The sequence below is a fragment of the Perognathus longimembris genome, chromosome 8 (assembly GCF_023159225.1).
Source record: "Perognathus longimembris pacificus isolate PPM17 chromosome 8, ASM2315922v1, whole genome shotgun sequence".
Taxonomy (NCBI): domain Eukaryota; kingdom Metazoa; phylum Chordata; class Mammalia; order Rodentia; family Heteromyidae; genus Perognathus; species Perognathus longimembris.
Window position 1 is genome coordinate 6,006,719 of NC_063168.1, and position 21,211 is coordinate 6,027,929.

Here is a 21,211-nt window from a genome sequence, read left to right on the forward strand (position 1 = left end):
TCCTTTCCAGTCAGTTACTCAGAGTTTAGTTTATTTAAAGAAGAAAGAGGAGGAGGGCAGTGGGGGGAAGAAGTTTGGTTGGGCACTGGTGGCTCCTGCCTGTAATTCTGGCTACTCAGGAGGATGAGATCTAAGAATAGCCAGCCATTCCTTCGAATAAGCAACTCAGAAAAAGCCAGCAGTAGGCGGTAGTGCTGTGGTAGATTGCTAGCCTTGAGCACAAAAAGTTTTGAGTTCAAGCCCCAGTGCTGACAAAGAGAGAGAGAGAGAGAGAGAGAGAGAGAGAGAGAGAGAGAGAGAGAGGGAGGGAGGACACTGCTTCTTAGAGTTGAGATATAGGTGTTCTATGTGGCTGTTAAATTCAGTTAAATGAGCGCTGCAATGGCTCTCACAGTTCCATGAGTGCTACTGCAAAAGATTCTGCTTGCTCCCTTTGCATTTCCGTGATTCCCTTGGCTCCAGTGCATAAGCCTGGATCACCTGGTTTGTACCCGTGATGTTACCACTAAACAAAAACATCTGGGAAAACAGTGTCCCAGGCATGGTGTGACTTCCCCAGGAGGCCCCTTTGATGGTTCTAGTGGTGTGTTCCTAATAAAGTGTTGTTGGAAGCCCTTTGTGCTGACCTTTAGCTTCAAGGACTGAGCAGGATTCCTAGTGAACTGAGACATTAACTCCTGAGCTTAGCAACTGGATTGTAGTTCTCGGGTTGCTGGAAATGAATCCAGTTGGGCATGAGTTTAATCTAGAACTTAAATCTGAATAGGCCTGTTTTTTTTTAAAAACTCAAATAGAACTGAAATTAATTGCAGTAGAACTGCAGTGAATTTCTTCTTTACATAACCAATAGGATTTAGCCCTTCTTATCCATGTATCTATAGACATTTGTATATCTGTATCTCTATATCTGTATGTTCTAGACAGTTGCATTTCCTCCTCCATTTTCCATATCCTTCTGATAGTTTCTGTAAGGGCCCACAAAAATTACAAACACAGAAGTATACAGGTTACATTAGAATCACTGACAGCTTACATCCTTTGAATGCATTTTCAAGAATTTGGAAGAATCGAATTTCTACACATCCAGGTGGACGGACATTCCTTGTGTAAGGAATCTGAGGCCCAGTGTAAATAGACATTCTTAGGATTTCTGGGGATTTATATATGACCCAAGTGTGGAAGACTGACATAGATGGTCATGAGCATTTTGTTGTGTGACATAGTGTATCATGGAAGTGGTAGGAACCTCTAAGGACCACACATGAGTATAGCTAATATTTGCTTAGTGGGTAGTTTTATTAGTAGCTTAATTCAAATTAATTGTATTAGTTGCTTAGATTATGCCTTCTCACAATCATTCATGACAGTAGCTGCCTAAAGTAGGGAGTTAATTTTGATTTTACAAATAAAAAATCAAGAGATGAAAGTCTGAGAAGTGTGCCCATATCGTATATTTTGGGGAGACTCCGACATACGCATTTGTGCTAACTTTTGTGTTTCACTTAGCATTCATGTCTTTGGACCAATTCCAGCAGAAAAAATAAATGCACAAAGAACAGTTCAAAACAAAACTACAATGAAAATAATTACAAAATTTACACTGAGTCATCAAAGGAGAGTAAAAGATAAGCATTAAGAAACAATCAAATCTAATGTTTTGTTGACTATCCCACAATAAGGGATATTTCTAGATAAATGAATTTGGCTTCTCAGTATAATTCACAGCAAGCCTCAGTGTAATGCAAAACTCATTTCCAGAGCAATGATTTTGACCTGTTTTGAGTGATTTGCTGAGAAATTAGTGAATCTGCTTACACATTATATTAAATCATACTTTATAATGTATGAAGACACTACTATTATCATTATTTTTAACATGTGAAAACATATGTGTTAATTTGGTGAAATTATTCTTTCTCTTGAAACTATTATACTATAGCCATAAAATTAACTCTATGCATTAGAACATTTCATATATTAAATACATGTTTTTAAGATACTCATTTAAAATTGGGCTTAGAAATCAAGCTCACATTTCTAATCCTAGCTACTCAGGAAGCTGAGACTTGGTGGACCAGAGTTCAAAACCATCTGGACAGAAAAGTTCGCTAGACTACATCTCCACCATACCCAAATAAAAACCTGGGTATTTTGGAGACATGGCTCAAGTGGCAGAGCACCAGCCAAGCAAATGCAAGGTCCTGAGTTCAAATCCCACTACTGCCAGGAAATAGTTTTAGAGAGTAAAACTTTCCTGATATTTGAAATATAATTCATGCCATATTTAAAAATAATTCAATAATCTGGATTGTGTTAATTCATAAAACCCCAAATAAGCAAAATTTTGTCTTCTGAGATCATGGTAAGAACTAAATATATGCACCTTAAAAAAAATTCTAGGCCAGGCGCTACTGGCTCACACCTGTAATCCTAACTACTGAGCAGGCTGAGATCTGAGATCACAGTTCAAAGTCAGTTGGACAGGAAAATCCACAAGACTCTCCAATTAAGCACCAAGAAGGACAGAAGTAGAGCTATGGTTCAAGTGGTAGAGCTCTAGCTTTGAGCACAAAAAGCTCAAGGAGAGCACCTACGCCCTGAGATCAATCTCCAGGTCAGGCATAACAACAACAACAACATCTAACAGTTGAAAATGTAAATAGTGTAGTTATGAAGTTAAAGTATTTAGTAGTATTGCTCTGCACTAACTTCCAATTTTTCTTTCCAAAGAAAATACATAGAACCCCTAGGTGGGATAGAAAATGTCTTCGCCTTGGTTTCCCCGATCCTGGTTTTATCTTTGTCCTATCCCTCCACTTTGTGCTTCCCTCCCATTGTTGGAATACATTTGAGCTCTGATTCTAACGTTTGTGAAACTTGCTGCTAAGGGACACTGATGAGGACTGGCCTGCTCCAAGCACAGTTTTATTTGCTGAGATCAACAAAGCACAAGTGTCTGGACTACCATTGGAACGCCACTCCCAGAAGGTTTGAAGTGGCTTCAGGTGGACAGTGTCTGCGGTGAAGGATGCTTTGCAGTAGCTCCTTTTGGAAGAGTCACACGTGAGGAAGGGTCAAGGCACTGTCACTGACATGACGGGGAGCGCCTAGCTGCTTGTCTACCTTATTCTGAGGTTCTCCCATAAAGAACTCCTTTCATTTTCCTTTAGATTAGTCAACTGATACCTTAAATCAAATCTCCTGAGGAGGCTAGAGCAGTTCTAAGATCAGGTGTCCAAAACACAGTGCTCAATTTCCTTCTCTTTGTCTGGGCACTTTTTAGAAATCAGAAAAAACAGGACAAAGGAGTGCTTAGCTATGTGACAGAATGAGAATGAAGGGACAAATGAGCAGAAAGCAAATCAATGTCTTGCATTGTTTTTTCGCTCATCCAAATACTTGCTGTCTATGTGCTGTGCTGGGCTTCCATCCACTTTCTGAGCTTAGGAGTGGGCCCTAATCTTCTCCATAGGAGCTCAGATTGTAGAGGGGAGGCAGAGATAGTGGGATGGGTACGTTTTGTTCAGGCATCATGAATTAAAATGGGAAAGTGACTTGAGGATTAACTTGTAAGCAATAAGTTAAGGCTATATAGAGCATCTTCAAGGATTTCTGTCTTCAGCATAATTTCTCAAGATTCTAGAATTATGTCTAATCAAAATACTCCTGAGCAATAGCTATATTGTGAAGAAGGTATGTTTTAAAGCAAAGTCACAGTTACTAAAAATAAATAAATAAATACGTAGAGATAAGTCAAGCTCATATTAAGCATCTAAAACTATTTGGAAATACTTTACTAAGTTCTGAACTTAAGATATTTAAATCTGGCTTGAATAGTTCTTTAGCTATATAATTTTTATAGTAAGGAATGTTACTATTTGTAACTGTCAAGGAAAAAATAAAAATGGAATAACTTTTGCTTTGTGTCCACGATATTGATGGAGAATAGATGATCAGATCTCAGGAATGTTGGTAGTTGAACATTTGCCCTGGGTTTCACACATACCTACTCCAGGATGTTTTCCTTTGAAATATTTTTTTTTAATTTTTTTTTTTTTTGGCCAGTCCTGGGCCTTGGACTCAGGGCCTGAGCACTGTCCCTGGCTTCTTCCCGCTCAAGGCTAGCTAGCACTCTGCCACTTGAGCCACAGCGCCGCTTCTGGCCGTTTTCTGTATATGTGGTGCTGGGGAATCGAACCTAGGGCCTCGTGTATCCGAGGCAGGCACTCTTGCCACTAGGCTATATCCCCAGCCCCACCTTTGAAATATTTTTGACCTTCATTGACCTCTGCATAAGGAATCCCTTTTTACAAACTACCCCCAAAGACTAAAAACGCACATAGTTCTTTGTCTACAAGACATTTCAACTTTTTCCAGCACCCATCATAATTTCTGAAATATCAGTGGTATAATTTTCTACCTCCTTGAAGTTCAAAGATATAAACACAGTCTCCATTTTGTAAAATGTCAAAGTACCTTTTTGAGGCTACTTAAATCAGTATTTTCCCAGATAGCAATCTTGGTTTTTGTTTGTTGGTTGTCATTGGTGGGATTTGAACTAAAGGCCTGGGCACTGCTTTTTTTTTTTTTTTTAAATCAAGACTAATGCTCCACCACTTTGAGCCACAGTACCATTTCCAGTTTTTGAGCTAACTGGAAATAAGAGTGCCACAGGGAATTTTCTGCCCAAGGTTGGCTTCAAACCATGAACCTGAGTTCTCAGCCTCCTAAGTAGCTCAGATTACAGGTGTGAGCCACTAGCACCCACCAAGTGACTGTTAACGTCCCTGGGTGGTCATGAACCAACAACCTTTTGGCTGAACCATATCACAATCTTAATCAGCATCAAATAAATGTAATTTTCTTAGCTTTTAACTAGATTGACTTTCCTCTACATATATTACATAAATAGTGCATTTTACTCAAATGCAGAATTCTGTAGAAATTCTAAGCCTCAGCTTTGTGCAAAGCTATTTGTAATCTATGTCTTTGTTTGATAAGTTTGAGTTAATGAATCAAGTATCTTACAGGCTGTTCACTTGCCACTAGGGTGACAATTATTTGAGGGCTTGTACTACCACATATGACTTATAGCAACCCATGAGAAAATGAACCTCAATATTTAGACTGATTTGATTTTAAGTGTCTGTACCTAACAAATTAATCACATTGGCTCTAAAGCCTTTATCTCACCAAGTGTACATTAAAGTAACCAGATTCATAAATAAATTCAGATATGAAGCATTCTACTTTGGAACCCTCTTCCTGTCTAGTTCACTTAATCTAAAGCACCAGTGTATCTGTATTTGCCTCCAGTGGCATCTGAAAGACTGATTCTCCTGGAAGATGCTGGAGGCTCTGCCCTATGTTCTATTCCTTCCTTGCCCGGTTTAATTTTCATGCTCTTCAAGGGTGCTCCATGCTAATACTCTGTTTCCTTCCTATTAGCTACTTAGTTCTCTTGTGGCTTCCATCAGTCTAGGTGTTATCTTATCTTTGTACAAACAGCCTACAGAAACAGAAACAGACCATCTGTTTGAGGGCCAGCTCTGTAACTTAGAAGCTAAACCACTTTTAATCAATTTTCTTAACTCTTTTTGAAGTGTTCCATTCCTTATTTCCTTAACTTGTGGAAATAACAGTCATCTTATAGTAGTGTTCTTTTATTGGCTTGCATTTCAGCCCATATACGTAAGGCTTGGTCACATTTTGGAGGTAAGGAGACATTTTAAGAGGCAGGGTCTAGTGGAAGGAAGTTAAGTTGTTGGGCATGGGGTTTTGAAGAGTATACTGAGGCCATGGCCCATCCTCTGCCTTTTCTCTTTCTTGTTCCCCCTTTTTCTCATTTGTTGTCTCCATCTCTCTCTTCCTGGCCACCATGTGTTGAGCAATTCATTTTACCACAAGCTCCCTGCCATGATGTACTTTCTTGCTGTAGGCTCAAAAGGTAAAAATCTAACCAACCACAGACTGAAATCTCTGGAACCATGAACTATAAGAAATCTTCCTTCCTTGTGAGTTGAATACCTCAGATATTCTATCCTAGCAATGGAAAGCTAGCTAACATAGCTGGCCACTAAGAAGTAACAAAACGTACTTGAAATTCAAAATTCATTATATCGAAGTCGCTATCATGATGATGAGCATCACTAGTGCCATTATCATCTTCATCACAGCCATTCACCATTATCACAATCATTTTCCTAGAATAGTGTTAAGAAATGTAAACCAGGAACTAGTGGCTTACATCTGTAATTCTAGCTACTCAGGAGGCTGAGGTCTGAGGATCATGGTTTGAAGCCAGCCTAGGCAGGGGAGTCCATGAGACTCTAGTCTCCAGTTAACCACCAGAAAACTGGAAGTGAAGCTACAGCTCAAAGTGGTAGAGGACTGTCCTTGAGACACTGCCTAGTCCCTGAGTTCTAGCACTAGGAACACACACACATACACAAAGAAGTGTAACTTCTGGTGTTAAATGACTTATTTCAAGTCTTGACCAGCTGTGTATTCTTGAGCAAAGTTTTAGTTTTTCACTTCCATGCTTATAAAGTGGGGCACTCATAATCTATAATTTTAAGATTTTAAATATTTATTGAAATGGTAGATTCAGCGTTTCTAAAAAAGTGTGCCTCGATGTATACACTCAATAAATGATAGCTATTGCAAAATTTTCTGGCTTTTCTGTCATGTTCTGAAATTCCTGAGGGCCAGATAACGTATCTTAACCTGTATAACCTATCTCTGTATCTCATACAAAAATGACTACTTAGCACGTACAATGTTCCAAAAAGAACTTAATTTCAGGTTATATGAATAAGCAAAGGATAGACAAGGGATATGAAAGGAGAGAGTGAAAAATTGCTAAACATGACCAAAGTGCTTTATATGAATGTATGAAATACATTAATGAAACTCATTAAACTTGTTCAAAAATGGGGTCAAGAGCATGAGAAAAAATGAATAGAGAACTGAGTTTGATTCAGATACATTGAGTTGTGTTTGGAATTATCACAATGAAACCCTTTTAGACAATTAATATGCACTAATAACAAAGCAAGATAAAGAAAGGGAAGGTACAATGTAATCCACACTATTCTTAAGTAAATGTTCCTTTTTCAGTATTTATGCTCACAATAAGAACACTAAGAGCTCAGGACTGTAGGCAGCACAGAAATTCAGAGGTATATTTGCAAACTTTTCCTCCAAGGAAGGTTGGTATTTGAAACTCTGCATTCTCTATCTCCAAGATTGGATTAAGCAGTGTCACAGTCCATTTCTGTTTCCACCGATGGGGACACTTAGAATGAATAGAAATTATTAGAAGTCCAAGTCTATGGCTCTGTTATCTAGAGACAACTCAGTTGTAACAGAGTTACTCCGGAGATAACCCATGAATCCTGAGTGCAGGCATAGATCTGTCCCTTCATGAGAAGAATCCTTATAACCATTGGCCTCCCAGGCCTCCTACCTCCACACACAAGGTTTTGAAACACAAACTCTGAAGGACATGATTAGGCCATCAAAAATCGATCTGACTTCCTCCTTTGATCACAATGGGTGAAATTCTAGAATAGTAAGCAACACATAACTTTGCAAAGTTCCGTGATGTTTTCCCATGTTGTTTCTAGAAGTTTCTCTATCATTAGCATTCTATCATGAAGCGTTCTCTCCTACTGAGTCCTTGAAGGTACAAAAGACATTAAGTATCGTTGCAGTTACCTAATAACTATAGAGGCTTGAAGAGTGTTTGTTGAGTTGGTGAGAGACTGTGCCTCATATTCAATAATGGGATGCTACCACAAGTTCCAGGGGGCTGCCCTTTTGCTCTCTGATTGCATTGTATGTCAGAGTTCAAGTGAGGAACAGCAGAGTTGAAAGGGGCAGGGAATCTCTCCTTCCAGTATGAGACATCATACTACCTGATGCAGGATGAGGCAGGATGCCTCATGTTATATTTGAACTGTGCATTTTGGGGTGGGGGGGGACTTTTACAAAATAAAACAGAAAATGTCTTATTCCATTTTTCTCATTTTATGGAGGAAAACTGAAACACCATAAAACCTAGTGGTTGAATTTTTAAATTGACTCATTCAAATACAGTACTAGGAAAATTCAGTGTTAAAAGTTATCATTCTTCTTTGTTTATTTTGTTGTTGTTTTCTATTTTTCTTGGTCATGGGGCTTGAACTCTGTGACTGGACACTGTCCCTGAGTTCTTCCCCTCAAGGCTAGCGCTCTACCACTTTGAGCTACCGCACCACTTCTGGTTTTCTGGTGGTTAGTTAGAGATAAGAGTCTCACAGACTTTGTTGCTCTGGCTGGCTTTGAATCGTGATCCTCAGATCTCAGCCTCCTGAGTAGCTAGAATTACCGGTATGAGCCACCACTGCCCAGTTTATCATTCTTTATAAACCTCAATTTGTAGAAAACATCTTCCCATTAAGAAAAACATTAATCTGTTGAAAAAAAAATACCCCTGCTCAAAAGGAAGGAGAAGGAATTATTTAATTTTATGCATATCAGTGAAACATGCATACCATTGTAGGATCATGAATAGGGTTTCTCTGTAAGAACAGGCTGCAAGATTTGCTGACAACTTTATTTGTTCATATAAACCCAATCTGGTTTAGACTTTAAGAACCTTTTAATAAAAACATAAAACCATTGTTAGTATCAACTTTTCATAGGCAAATATTTTTGCAACAGTCAGTGATGGTACGACTGGTTTCAAAGAAAGGATAATTTAAAAAATGAATATTAGGCGAGTCTGCAAAGAAGATTGTGACATATTGGATGCTAGCTATTATTAGATACTATTGAGAACATTGTGCTACAGGTTAATCAACGCTATTCTAAAAATCCAAAACATGAAATGATACAAAATTTGCAACTTCTTGACATGACACCACTTGTGTGAGGAAATTTCACCTGATTTCATGAGACGAATTGAAAAGTATTTATAAAATTGTGTGCCATGTGCATAAGGAGCATATGGAAAGAAATGAAGTTTACATTTTTAACTACTGTCCTATTTACAACATGTTCATGTAACTACATCCAAACCTGAAAGAAAATCTGAAATCTGCAACACTTCTGAACCCTAACATTTTTGGATGAAGGCTACTAAATTTGCAATCATTCAGGATGGAGCCAGCCTTGGGTCTGGCTAAGGGAGTGCTAGCTGAGCAAGCACAAAAGGAACTGCAGGAGCTACTAACCTCCTAGGGAGAATGCTGGCGCCCCACCGTGGCACAAGGGAGCCGCTGCGGCCTTTGAGGGGTTCACTTTTCCTTCAGCCTCCAGGCTACATCATTCAACCTCCTGGAATTGTGGTAAAGAAGTTTGCTGGAGGGCAACGTCCTCTGCTCTGTAATACAGAAGTCTGGGGAGGGGGGCAAGGGTTGGGGGCGGGGGAGCCGGAAGCACATTCAGCAACTCTTCCCCAAGCTCCAAGTTCTGTGTGGTGAGAGACACCAAGTTAATTGAGCTTGGCTTCCTCTGGAGTTTTCCAGAGCACAAGGAGGATATTTAAAACCAGTTTTGTGTCAGGTGCTGGTGGCTCACATCTGTAATCCTAGCTACTCAGGAGGCTTGAGACATGAGGCTAGCAGTTCAAAGAGCTCAAGCAGAAAAGTCTGTGAGACTCTCATCTCCAACTATCCAACACAAAACTGAAAATGAATGTGTGCTCAAGTGTTAGAACACCAGTGATAAAGCTAAGGGACAGTGCCCAGGCCTTGAGTTCAAGCTTCAGTACCAGCACCAGGAAAAGAAAGAGAGAAAGCAAAGGAGAAAGAGGGGGAAGGGAGGGAGGGAAAGAGGGAGGGAGGGAGGGAGAAAGGAAGGAAGAAGGAAGGAAGGAAGGAAGGAAGGAAGGAAGGAAGGAAGGAAGGAAGGAAGGAAGGAAGGAAGGAAGGAAGGAAAAGCAAACAAAAATAAGAACAAAATCTAGTCTTGTCAGGTGAGTACTTAGTTGTAATGTGAGTACATAGGTAAGTAAGTACTGTATTTATTGTGACCATACATACCCTGCTGTTGAAACTCAGCTTTATTTTCACAACCTCTTTTCTTGGTACCCTAAACTGATTCCAAAATTCATCGATTCCTAAAAGTTGTCAAAGATGCCCTCCTATGGCTCAGCAGTTGTTTCTGTCAACAAACCAGGGCAGATCAAAGAGCAAGCAGGAGTTACACATTTCCCTGAGAGAATTCCTAAGTCCTGAGTGCACACTTCCGTGTAGTTGAGGGTCAATCCCACAAAAGCTAATTATTATTTCTGAAACTATTCAGACATTAGCTAATACATTTATAGCACTCCTTTTTAGGTAGAAGAAGAAAAGGTGGCAGAGATGTGAGATCCTCAAATCTGAACCAAGGAACTCAGGACAGAAACATGACATGTAAAAGAGTCAGGGACTTCTCATCGAGTGATGTGTGGATTCACCTGGCTCACATTTGGTGGGCATTCATCATGTGCTAGGTTCTAAGGATAAAATAGTGTCTTGAACAGATAAGCAATCTTCTGTCATTTTCTAGAGCTCTTAAGTAAGGAAAAGGTGAAAATCGCTGAGTGCAGAGAAGGAAAGTTATATAATGAGCTCAAGGACCAGTCCTGTTATGAGAGAGAGAAGAGGGGAGGGGGGGAGAGAGACCCCACCGTGTGTGTGTGTGTGTGTGTGTGTGTGTGTGTGTGTGTGTGTGTTATTGAATGTTGAACACAGGGCCTCATGGTTTCTAGGAAACAGCCTACTTATTGGTATACACCACAGTCCTTTATGGTTTTAGTTTGTTTTCAGATTGAGTCTTACACTTGTGCCTGGATTAGCCTTGGAAAATGATCCTCCACCTCTGCCTCCAGAATAGCCAGGATTATAAGCATGATCACAACACCTAGCCTCAATATTCAATTCTAGACTTCTGGAATGATTCCTTTCTGGGATCAGCTTTCTACTCTGAAGACACAGTTCAGCCAAGAATATGCAAGCCAAGTGGCTATGGTAGTTAGCTTTTCATAACTGTGATGAAATGCCTAAAATAACCCACTTTTAAGAAGGAAAGGTTTGTTTTGGGTCTCAGTTTCAGTCCAATGGGGTTGCTTGGCCCCATTGCTTTTGTACCTGAGCTGAGGAGGCAGAATATTATGGGAGGAAGTTTCTTATTCAGAAAGAACTGCCCAGATGTGTCTTTAGCCTATGAACCTTGGGGGAATATTTAAGATTGTAATGGGGGGGTAATCCAACCCTATTTACTTTAGAAGACAGATGAAAAGAGAATTGTTTTAAACTAAATCTTTCACGTTCCATTTACATGTCTAAACCAGAGGGCAGTTTTCCAAATGTAAGTAAAAGTGGATAACCTTTAAATAATAAACATGGAGTTACAAAGTTAGAGTGATGGCAGAGCCTACAATCTCTAGTTACTATAGTGGTTTCAATCCCAGAAATGCAGACTTGCCGATCCTCTTGTTTATGATGCATCATCATTCTTAAAGAGTTTCTTCTGTCTCAAATTCCTACAAGCAACAGTCTCAATGTATGCAGCCCATCACTTTTTTCCACTCCACTTATATAACTAGCCTGATTTGTTGTCAGTAAAACTTGATGCCGCTATAACTTTTCTTGAACAACCCCTGACAGTGGAGAATACTCCACTGTTCTACTTTAAAAATAGGCTGTCATTTAAGGGCACCTGGTCCTGGGTGAGAGGGTGGGATAAAACTTCCCTGGCAAGGGCAGACCTGGGTGTGGTATTCCTTCCAGAGCCTGAGTTGATTTGCTGACTTGAGAAGTCTGTTTCAAGGATTCATGCATTTGCATTTCTTCACTTATAAAATGGATATAAAAATGGGCTGGGAATGTGCCTTAGTGGTAGACTGCTTGCCCTCCATGCATGAAGCCCTGGGTTCGATTCCTCAGCACCACATAAACAGAAAAGGCCGGAAGTGGAGCTGTGGCTCAAGTGGTAGAGTGCTAGCCTTGAGCAAAAGACACTCAGGGACAGAGCTCAGGCCCTGAGTTCAAGCCCCAGGACTGTGGGGGAAAAAAAGTCAAAACATAAAATGGATATAAAAATGTCTCTTTTGTTTAATCTTGTGATAAGCTTTACAAAATTAAAAATAATACAAGTAAAAGAAGAGTGACCTAATTTCCCATGCAGAGATATCCGAATAGGAAAGGAAAATAAATCCTTACTTATAGTTCATTTCTCACAAGAGACCCTTAAGCATATAGTTTTTATAAAAACTCCCAGTGAAAGAGGGCTGTGGGCTCTGAAGTTTAGATAGCTCACTGATTCTTTTTATGTGTGTGGGGGGCGGGGGAGGGTAGCAGGGCTTTAACTTAGGACCTAGGTGCTGGTCCCTTAGCATTTTTGCTCAAGAAGCTACCATTTGAACCATAGCTCCATCTTAGGCCTTTTGGCACTTAATCTGAGCTAAGAATCTCATGAACTTTTTTCTCTGGGCTGGCTTTGAACCATGATCCTCAGATCGCAGCCTCCATTGTAGCTATGATAACAGGTATGAGTCACTGGCAACCAGGCCAGTGGTCCTTTTTAAGTCAAAAATATCTTTAAAATGAATTCTATTCCACACTTGAAGAAAGCTGACTGTTTAAACAATATTAACGAACTTATTCTGTATCCTCTCTGAGTCTCATTCTCATTTCCTGCATGATTTTTAGGGCTCAGAGGCGATGGAGTTCCTTTTAAAAAAAATAATTCAGGAAGATTTTATTTTATTTTTTAAAAAATAACTATGTGCGCCCTTTCCTGCGGTCTTAACAGGTTCTCTGTTGGAAGGTTGAGAAAGTCTGTCCCCAAGGTGTACGACGGGGAAACAGAGAAGCGCGTTCTTCTGTCTCAGAGCTGTGAAAGGGGAAATTGTTTCAGCTAATTGAGGGGCATCGGGTCGGGGCTGGTGCGTTTCCTTCGTTTCTGGTGGCGAGGCCGCCGGGCCGGTGCGGTTCCAGCCAGTGAAGTGCGCGGCCCCCTGGGGAAGGTTCGGTGCGCAGGAGGGGAAGGCGGCGGGGACCGGGAGAATCCGCTCCCTTCCCTCCCCTCTGCAAGCCGCAGCCGGCCGGCCGGTCCTGTACTTGGCGGCGCGGAGCGAGTGACGGGGAGCTGGGCAAATCACTGGTTTCCCATGAACTAATTCCATTTCGGATGCCCTCGGACATGTTCACCTCTAAGCCGCCAAGGAGACGAGATGTTTTGCTTTTCGGTGAGCTGGGGCGGGCGGGCGGGCGGGCCCAGCGATCGGGGACCCCCGGGGGGCCGGGGAAGGCTGCCTTCGGACCCGGGGGGGGGGCGCGGGGGGGGGAGGTCCCCGCCGGGCATGGGCGCTGTCCGCCCAGGGGCGCGCGAGGCGGCCTCCCCTCAACTTTGGGAACAGCTCCGCAGCAGACTGTCTGGCCTGGGCCGGGTCCAGAATTGGGGTGACGGCACCCCGATATTCCACCTTGCCCGGGGCCGCCTGTGTTGGAGGGGGCCGCGGCGCCTGCCTGCGGGCGTCTCCTCGCAGGAACCTGCAGGGTGGCTGGGGGCAGGGCGCGACGCGTGGGTCGCGCCGGTCCCTTCCCTGGACGGACGCCCAGCGTGGCCTCCGGGGCGGGGACAGCTCCGGTCACCGTGCGCGCCGCGCCGCGATTCCACCACCGCCGCTCGGCTCCGGGGGCGGGAGGGGAGGGGAGGGGGGGCCAGGCCTTGGCACGCGGCGTGGGCGAGGAGGGAGCGCAGCGATCGCCCCCCCCCGCCCCCCCCTCCCCCGCCCGGTGGCCTCTCCGGCCCGGGGCGGCCCGCGGGCTCCGGCAGGTGCGCGGTGCCCAGGTCGTTTCCCGGTCCCCGCCCGCAGCCCCGGGCGCCGCGCCCGCCCCGCCCCCGCCGCCGTCCCCGCCCGCCCGCCCGCCCGCGGGCCGCCCCGGGCAGGGCCTGCAGCTTGCGGCCCGCGAGCCGCGGACCCGGCATGGGCGGGCGGCGGGCCGCGGAGGGCGGCTGAGCGCAGCGCGGGCTCCGCACCGGGGGGAGGGGGGGCCTCCCGGGGGCCGCGCGTGCCCTTCCCGACCGCAGCCCGGCGCGGCGGAGACCCAGCCCGCTGCCCGCGGAGATCCCGCCCCGGCCACTTGGGCTGTCCGTCCGTCCGGCTCCCCGCGATGCGCTGAGGACGCCCAGGGCCCAGCGCCCGGCTCCGCGTCCGCACCCAGCGCCGACCCCATGGCCCCCGCGGGCACCGGGCCGAGCCTGCGGGCGTCGCTCCCGCCGCTGATGCCGCTGCTGCTGCTGCTCCTGCAGGTGGCGGGGCCGCCGGGCACCCTGGCCGAGACCCTGCTGGACGCGCCCAGGGCCGGGGGCACCAGCTCCCACCCCCCGAGCCCCGCCAGCGTGGTGGCCCCGGGAACCACGCCGTTCGAGGAAAGTCGGCTGCCCGTGTTCACCCTGGACTACCCCCACGTGCAAATCCCCTTCGAGATCACGCTGTGGATCCTGCTGGCCTCGCTGGCCAAGATCGGTAAGCGAGCTGCACCCTCGGGGTTGGGGACGTCCGGTGGTGACCCAGGGGGTGACTTGATCTCCCGGGCGATGGTGCCCGCTTCACCCTGGCTGAAGACCCGGCGACCCAGCAGCTTCTGCCAGTCACTGAGAGTCCTGAGCAGACAGTGTTTCCTACTCTGACTCTAAGTGGACCATGGCCTTGAAATTCTCCCCCAAGGATGAGACAATAGAGACGTAGCATTTGCTCCTGACTTGTGCCCCGGACTCCAAGTTTGACAGTTCAGAGAGACCCATGCGCAGAGGAGAAAGTCTGGAGGCTGGGGAGTCCCGCACAGGGCAGGGACAAGCCAGCCAGGGCGGCTATGCTCCAAAGCCCCAGGCGCTGCCAGAAAGAGTTCCCGGGGTGTGACACGGCGCCTGGCGGGCCCCCGACGAATCGAGTGCGGGGTCCAGCCCCAGGACACCCCAGTGCCCGCACTGCAGCCGGAGCTGTGTCTCTCCCGCCTGCCTCCTGGGTTGTCACCCTTGAGCAAGTATTGTCTCTAGAGGTGACTGGGGCCAGCGAGGCCGATACCCATTTAAAAGTATTGGACCCACTTCTAACACCAGCATTTAAAAAAAAAAAGTGTGGGGGGGTTGGGGGTCTGTGCTGATTTTTTTTTCGAAATTAGCACATATCCATTGCACCGTTTTATTGTGATCTTTCTATATAGGGGTAGAATATCTTTTGATTATATTCACTCCCCACATACTCTTTCTTGTCTCCCGGCTTCCTCCTTGTTCTTTTGAAGGTGAATTCCACGATGCTGGTTTCATGTATGTAATCCAGCTATAGGAGAGAAGTTGATGGTCTTCACCCCAAAGCGTGCTTTCCTTTCTCCCTTCCCCCTCTCATTGGTCAACACCCACTATCCCCAGCAAGACATCTTTAACTCTTTGTCGGAAGGCACAAAACTTGGGTGCTGTTTTCCCCATCACTTTTCGGCCATCCCATTATGATCATGGAGCTGTATGTGACTTTTAGTTTGCAACTGTAAGGCTTTCCTTTTTGTAACGTGTCCACTGCTGTTGTAATGCTCAAGGAAAGTTACAAGGGTAAGCTCAAAAGCAGGCATGGTACCCCGTTGTTGCAGGCATTTCCCTCCTGAAGGGAGGCAGTTTTCAGTAAAGGAGGAAAAGACACACTGCCTGTCATCCTAGGGCGGGGGAGTATTGATCAGTGGGAGGGGCACCTGGGCTAAGCTCACCGGAAAGAACCAGATGGGCATGAAGTTCAAAAGGCTTGATAGGGTGTCCTGGAAAGGGGGGGGGGGGCAAGGATCACCTCCTGAAGAGAGGAAGTGTAGAAGCTGGCTTTTCAAGGATGACCAAGATCTGGCCAGTTGGAGATGACAGGGAACAATGTTCCAGAGAGGAATAAACAAAGACATAAATTAGAGGGGGATTGCAAAAAAGAAAAAAAGAAAAGAAAAGAGAAGGTGGAGATGATCATTTTCTAAGAGGGTGCAGGTTGGGGGAGGGAAGCATAAGGCACACTTCAATGTCTGATTAAATTAATTAGATTATATTGGAGAACAAAGGAGCACCATGCTATTTAATGACTTCAAAGGCTGTAATTGCCTTGCTTTGGCATGGTGCTGTCTGGTGAGTGTTTTAGTCCCTCCTAAATAGTCATCTATCAAGCATATGCATAAACCTGTGGCCTCCAACAACAAACTCAGATGCTGCATCTTCATGTGGTCTCCCAGCACACCTTCCCTGTAGGGAGTGTAAGCCTTTACATTCTCAGGTGGAAGCTGAAACATAAGACTGGGAGCTAAATACACTTAGTCTGTCTCCTGTCATGCTGTCTGTCCCTCCAAGGTCGCGTTGGTACCCACTTTCTATTATTGTATCTCTGTTGCTTTTTCTATTCCTACCCTTTCTTCTGTTCTTCACTCCTGATTATTTTAGCCAGATTAGTTACACTAATTACAGTCGCTAGTAGGCACTTAAGTTCATTATCCGTCATTTTCACAGCCTCCATCCCGGGTAGGGATGACTGGTTCTGTTTTGTATAGCAGGACATTGAGATCTGCCCAGGTGGTGAGCCAGAGCTTCCAGCCAGGCCTGTCTGAGGTCTCTCTTATCTTTGTGTCTGCCCTGGAGGCTTGTTCCCTTGTGAGAGTGAATGAGGATAGTTATGTCCAACATTCTAGGACACTGCAAGAAGGGAGCAGGACACAATTGTCATCGTTAGTGGCAATGGTCCTGGCGCAGGAGTGGCAGTGACTGCATAGCTGGACTTGGCATTCCAAACTCTTTTCCATGCCATGGGCCAACCCTGTGTTTCTCTTCCTTTCTGTCTCAGTCTCAGCCATTTTGAAGAGTTTTTAGTGGAAGGATGACCTTTGTACACCTGTTCTCTCTCTCTCCTGGTGATGTTCTAGTCATCTTTTAATTGTGTGGTATTTTGTTCAAGGATGTTCATACTTGTGTGCATCAGATACCACAGTTATATTTATCTACCTATTAGGAGCTTTCTTAGCCAAGATGTGTTTAATACCCTGGTCCCCTTTTTTCCTTGTTACAGTTCTTGTCTTACCACTGTTGTGTTTGACAGTGGATATCATTCCTACTGAACTCACATCCTTTCTTGAGTTCTATGTCTCTGGTTCCCCTCTCTCTGTCTTTTTCCTTCTTGATTCTGAGCAGTGCAGAAATGGTAACACAGATGTTCGTGCGTGCTATCCAGACAGCAGTCTGAGTAGCCAGTTGCAGATGCTCAGGGGTAATTTGAAGAGTATAGATCATGGGGCAAAAAGTGTAGCATTAGAATCTTAAAAGGATAGTCCTTGGCCATTCATTGTACTCTTCCTTTCCCTTTTTCTGTGGTAATAGAATTCGAACTCAGGACCCTGAGCTTGTCAGGCAAGTACTTCACCCCTGAAGCCATCACAACAGCTCTTTTGCTTTTAGTTTGTTTTGTTTCATTGGTCTCTTACTTTTGCTCGGGGTTGGTTTAAGACTGATCCTCCTACCACCACCCTAGTAGCTGGGATTACAAGCACAACATATCATACCTGGCTGTTTGATTCATAGTCCAACTCTTTCTTGATTCTTCACCTGGAGAAACCTGCACATGTCAGAAATTCCCAGCCCTTTATTCTAACTCCTCCCCCACCCAAGGGCCTCAGAGATCTTAGCTTTGAGCAAGACTGGCCTGGTGCTGTGTTCATGGATGATTAAGCAGAGATGGGGACCTTGACGTTCTAACTTTCGTCTTGGAAAAACTGACATATGGGGGTAACTTACATGTCCTAAGTTACTTACATTTGGGAAGGAGGATGACTGGAACTTTGTAGGGGAATGTGAAGCTATGAGGAAACCCAAATAAATGCCAAACCAAGTAGCATGCTACGAGTTCGTTGGGGGTGCTTTTATTCAAGTACCTCGTGTTCCTGAACTTACCTGTCCCAGAGAACATGGAGAAACTTGGCCAGTGATTAATCTATACAAGGATGAACAGGTTGCCCAAAGTGGAAGCTTCCAATAACATTTGTAGGAGGTTTAAATAATGGCTGACGGTGAAGTTATAACCAGTTTTATAGATTGCAACACATTGTAATCTTAGAAATATGATACGTAGAAGATAGGGAACACTTTTTTGGGAAAAACATTGAAAAATTCAGCTTTACTTGCCATTGTTTTATATGGTTATCAGAGGATATTAACTTATTAATTATTCTGTTTTTTTAAAGCAGTTTTGTAGTTATACAACTTCCTGAAGGGATGGTGATGATGGAAATGAAGATATGCATGTGTATGCGAAGTACTTAACAAAACAAATAATAGAGCATAGTAAATTTAGTCCATCTTGGAAAAGCTTTAAAGGTTTTGGCAAGAAACCTTCCTTAGTTTGTTTTTTCCTTGGGTCCCCACACATGTGAGTTCTTATTATTCTTTCACTTTGAATATTTATGTTTTGAGCAGCTACTAAGTTTTTTTTTTAATAGTTATAAAAGTACACATATTGCCTGATAAATACTGTCTGTGTTCAGGGATGGAATTTGACAGTCTGGAATTAAGAAGAGAATATTTTTCCTGGTATATTTGAAAACTACTTTGGGCTTCTTTTCCTGTGACCTTAGTCAGTGTGGTTGATTCTCAACTGAGTAAACTTGTCTGTGAATTCTAGCTCTGCTCAGGGTTCAAGGTTCACCTGGGGGGGGGGGGCTGCCCTTTGAAACCACAGCTTCCTCCATCCTGAGATTCCTCTTGTGCCCCTTTGACTACCTTGATGTCTTGTCAGCTGGTCTGTTTGCCTCTCTTAGGCATACTGATAACCCCATCCTGTTCATGTCCTGAAGCTGGGATTAGGGGGCAGAATTTTCCAGTTCTCCCCATCCTGCTCTCTGGGAATCAAACACATTGCATTCTTATTATTGTAAGGGAAAGGCAGGAAACCATTTGGCCATGAAGACGTCTCCTTTGGTCTCCAGATTGCCTTGAAATTGGAACATGAAACTCAAAAGAATTACATATCTCTCTGACTACAGAGATCGTGATCTCTGAAACTACTTTTCCTTGGGTTTTGTTTGTTTCTCTTGGTATGTTTCTATTTGATTTACCTGAAGCTTATGGACTACAGTGGGTTAGGGGATGAAACGCCTGCTCTTCACTCATTATTTGACTCTCATTCACTTTCAAAAGGCTTCCAACGTCAGGTGCTGTGGCAGCTTGTGCCAAGTGTTCATCAGACCGAAAGCTTGGATTCCTTTCTCTCCCAAAGACTCCATCCACCCACACCAAGGCACCTAGACATTGCCCATGTGCTTTCTGAAGGATGACTTTAAGGCCTTTCCCATTTCTTTTTAAATGTAACTCAGGCAGATTCTCAAATTTTGTCCCTATACTGCAGTGAAAAACTACCTTTATGCCTGTTAGAATAATGGTAGATATTTTTGATCAATTAAAAGTATTATGGTTTATCAGCTTTAATAAGGAGAACAGCATTTGTCATTATGGAATATTTGTCTTATGGAATTTTATGTGACTATCTTAAAGCTCTAAATCTTTAGGAAGTTTATAAAGATTATTTCATGTAAAATTGTCTATTCCTTGTAGGGTTGTAAACACTTGCCTATGAAACTGAGTACACTGGACGGTTTGGAATATATAGATAGATTCTGAACAATGATTTAATTTGTTTTATTAATTTACAGTTCTGTTGGACTTTTGTTTGTTTTCTTGAGTCATTTTGGTGATGGGCATCTTTATTCCAGAGTTTTTACATGTATCAGAAGAAATACATTTTTTATGATTTTGGAGATTTCCAACTTATCGGAATAATTGTCTTTGCTAATATTTGTATTCTTCAAATGTTGACAGTACTGGGCTTTGAACTCAGGGCCTTCCACTTGCTAGGCAGATACTCTCCTACATGAACCATACTCTCAGCTTTTTGACTGCGGTTGTTTTTCAGATAGTATCTTCCATGTTTCTACCTGGTGCTTGCCTTACACCAAATGCTCTACACATACCTCAACATCGCTGGAATGATAGCTGTGAATGACAACAGGCTGGCTTATTTGTTGAGATATGTCTCCATAACATTTTCTTCCCCGGCAAGCAAGCCTTGGACTCTGATCCTCATCTCTACCACCTGATTAGCTGTGACTATATACCAGATCCTGCTCCAGTATTTTGCTATTCTTTTTCTTTATTTTCTGGTGGGTCCTGGGTCTTGAAATCAGGGCCTGGTCCAATATTTTTATTCTTGTCCTTTTTTTTTTTTTTTCTCCAGTCCTGGGGTTTGAACTCAGGGTCTGGGAACTGAACCTGAGCCCCTTGTGTTCAAAGCTAGCCCTCTAACACTTGACCCCACAGTGATGCTTCTGGCTTTTTTTGAGTATTTTATAGGAGGTAACAGTCACACAGGGACTTTTCTGCCTGGGCTGGCTTCGAACTATGATCCTCAGATCTCAACCTCCTTAGTAGCTAGAATTACAGGCACAAGCCACCAGCACCCAGCCATTCTTGTGTTTCTTGATTAAATTTTTCAGAAGTTAATATATCTTACATCTAAAAAATAAATAGCTTTCAGCTGGGTGCTGGTAGCTTAGGCCTGTCATTCTATTTACTATGAAGGCTGAGATGGGAGGTTTGTGGTTCAAAGCCAGCCAATGCCAGAAAGGCCTTGAGCCTCTTACCTCAATTAACCACCAGAAAACCAGAAGTGGGGCTATGTCTTAAAGCGGTAGAGTGCCAGTCTTGAGCAAAAGGGCTCAGGGACAAGGCCCAGATCCCAAGTTCAAGTCCCATGACCGACAAACAAACAAATAAATAATCAAACAGCTTTCAGTTGACTTCTACTATTAATGGTATTTGTTCCTACTATTTTGATGTACTTAGTCATACTTTATTTGGGTTGGATCACTAATTGTTGAATTAATTTATTTTCTAAGTTGATTTCCTTTACACTTACAGGAGTAATTAGTCCCTTAAACCTACTAAAAGTAAATATAATTTCAACAGTTTTGTTTGGAAACCTGAGTTTCCAAAGTGGCATGTATTTATGCTAAAATGATATGTCTTGTTAAAATGTACAAAACTGCTTCAATAGTTTACTCATTATGGTTTCTAATAAGATATTTTATTTTCACATTTTCTCCAGGCTATGGGTGTTTTCTTGTGTTCGTTAATTTCAAAGCCAATGGTGTGCTCTACACTTAAGACAAAGTGA

At 43.6% G+C, this 21,211-nt stretch overlaps 1 protein-coding gene across 2 annotated transcripts in view; it reads left to right on the forward strand.

Moving 5' to 3' along the window:
- Window positions 1-13,126: 13,126 nt before the first annotated feature.
- Window positions 13,127-21,211, forward strand: part of Slc9a2 (solute carrier family 9 member A2) — an 89,391-nt gene continuing 81,306 nt past the window's right edge. The window contains exons 1-2 of one of the 2 annotated variants that reach the window (XM_048352467.1): window positions 13,127-13,219; window positions 14,287-14,503. In XM_048352467.1, the coding sequence (XP_048208424.1) occupies window positions 13,205-13,219; window positions 14,287-14,503 (232 nt within the window). In that variant the 5' untranslated portion in view covers window positions 13,127-13,204. Of the gene's footprint in view, window positions 13,220-13,872; window positions 14,504-21,211 lie in introns of those variants that run through there. The other variant, XM_048352466.1, reaches the window with a different exon arrangement.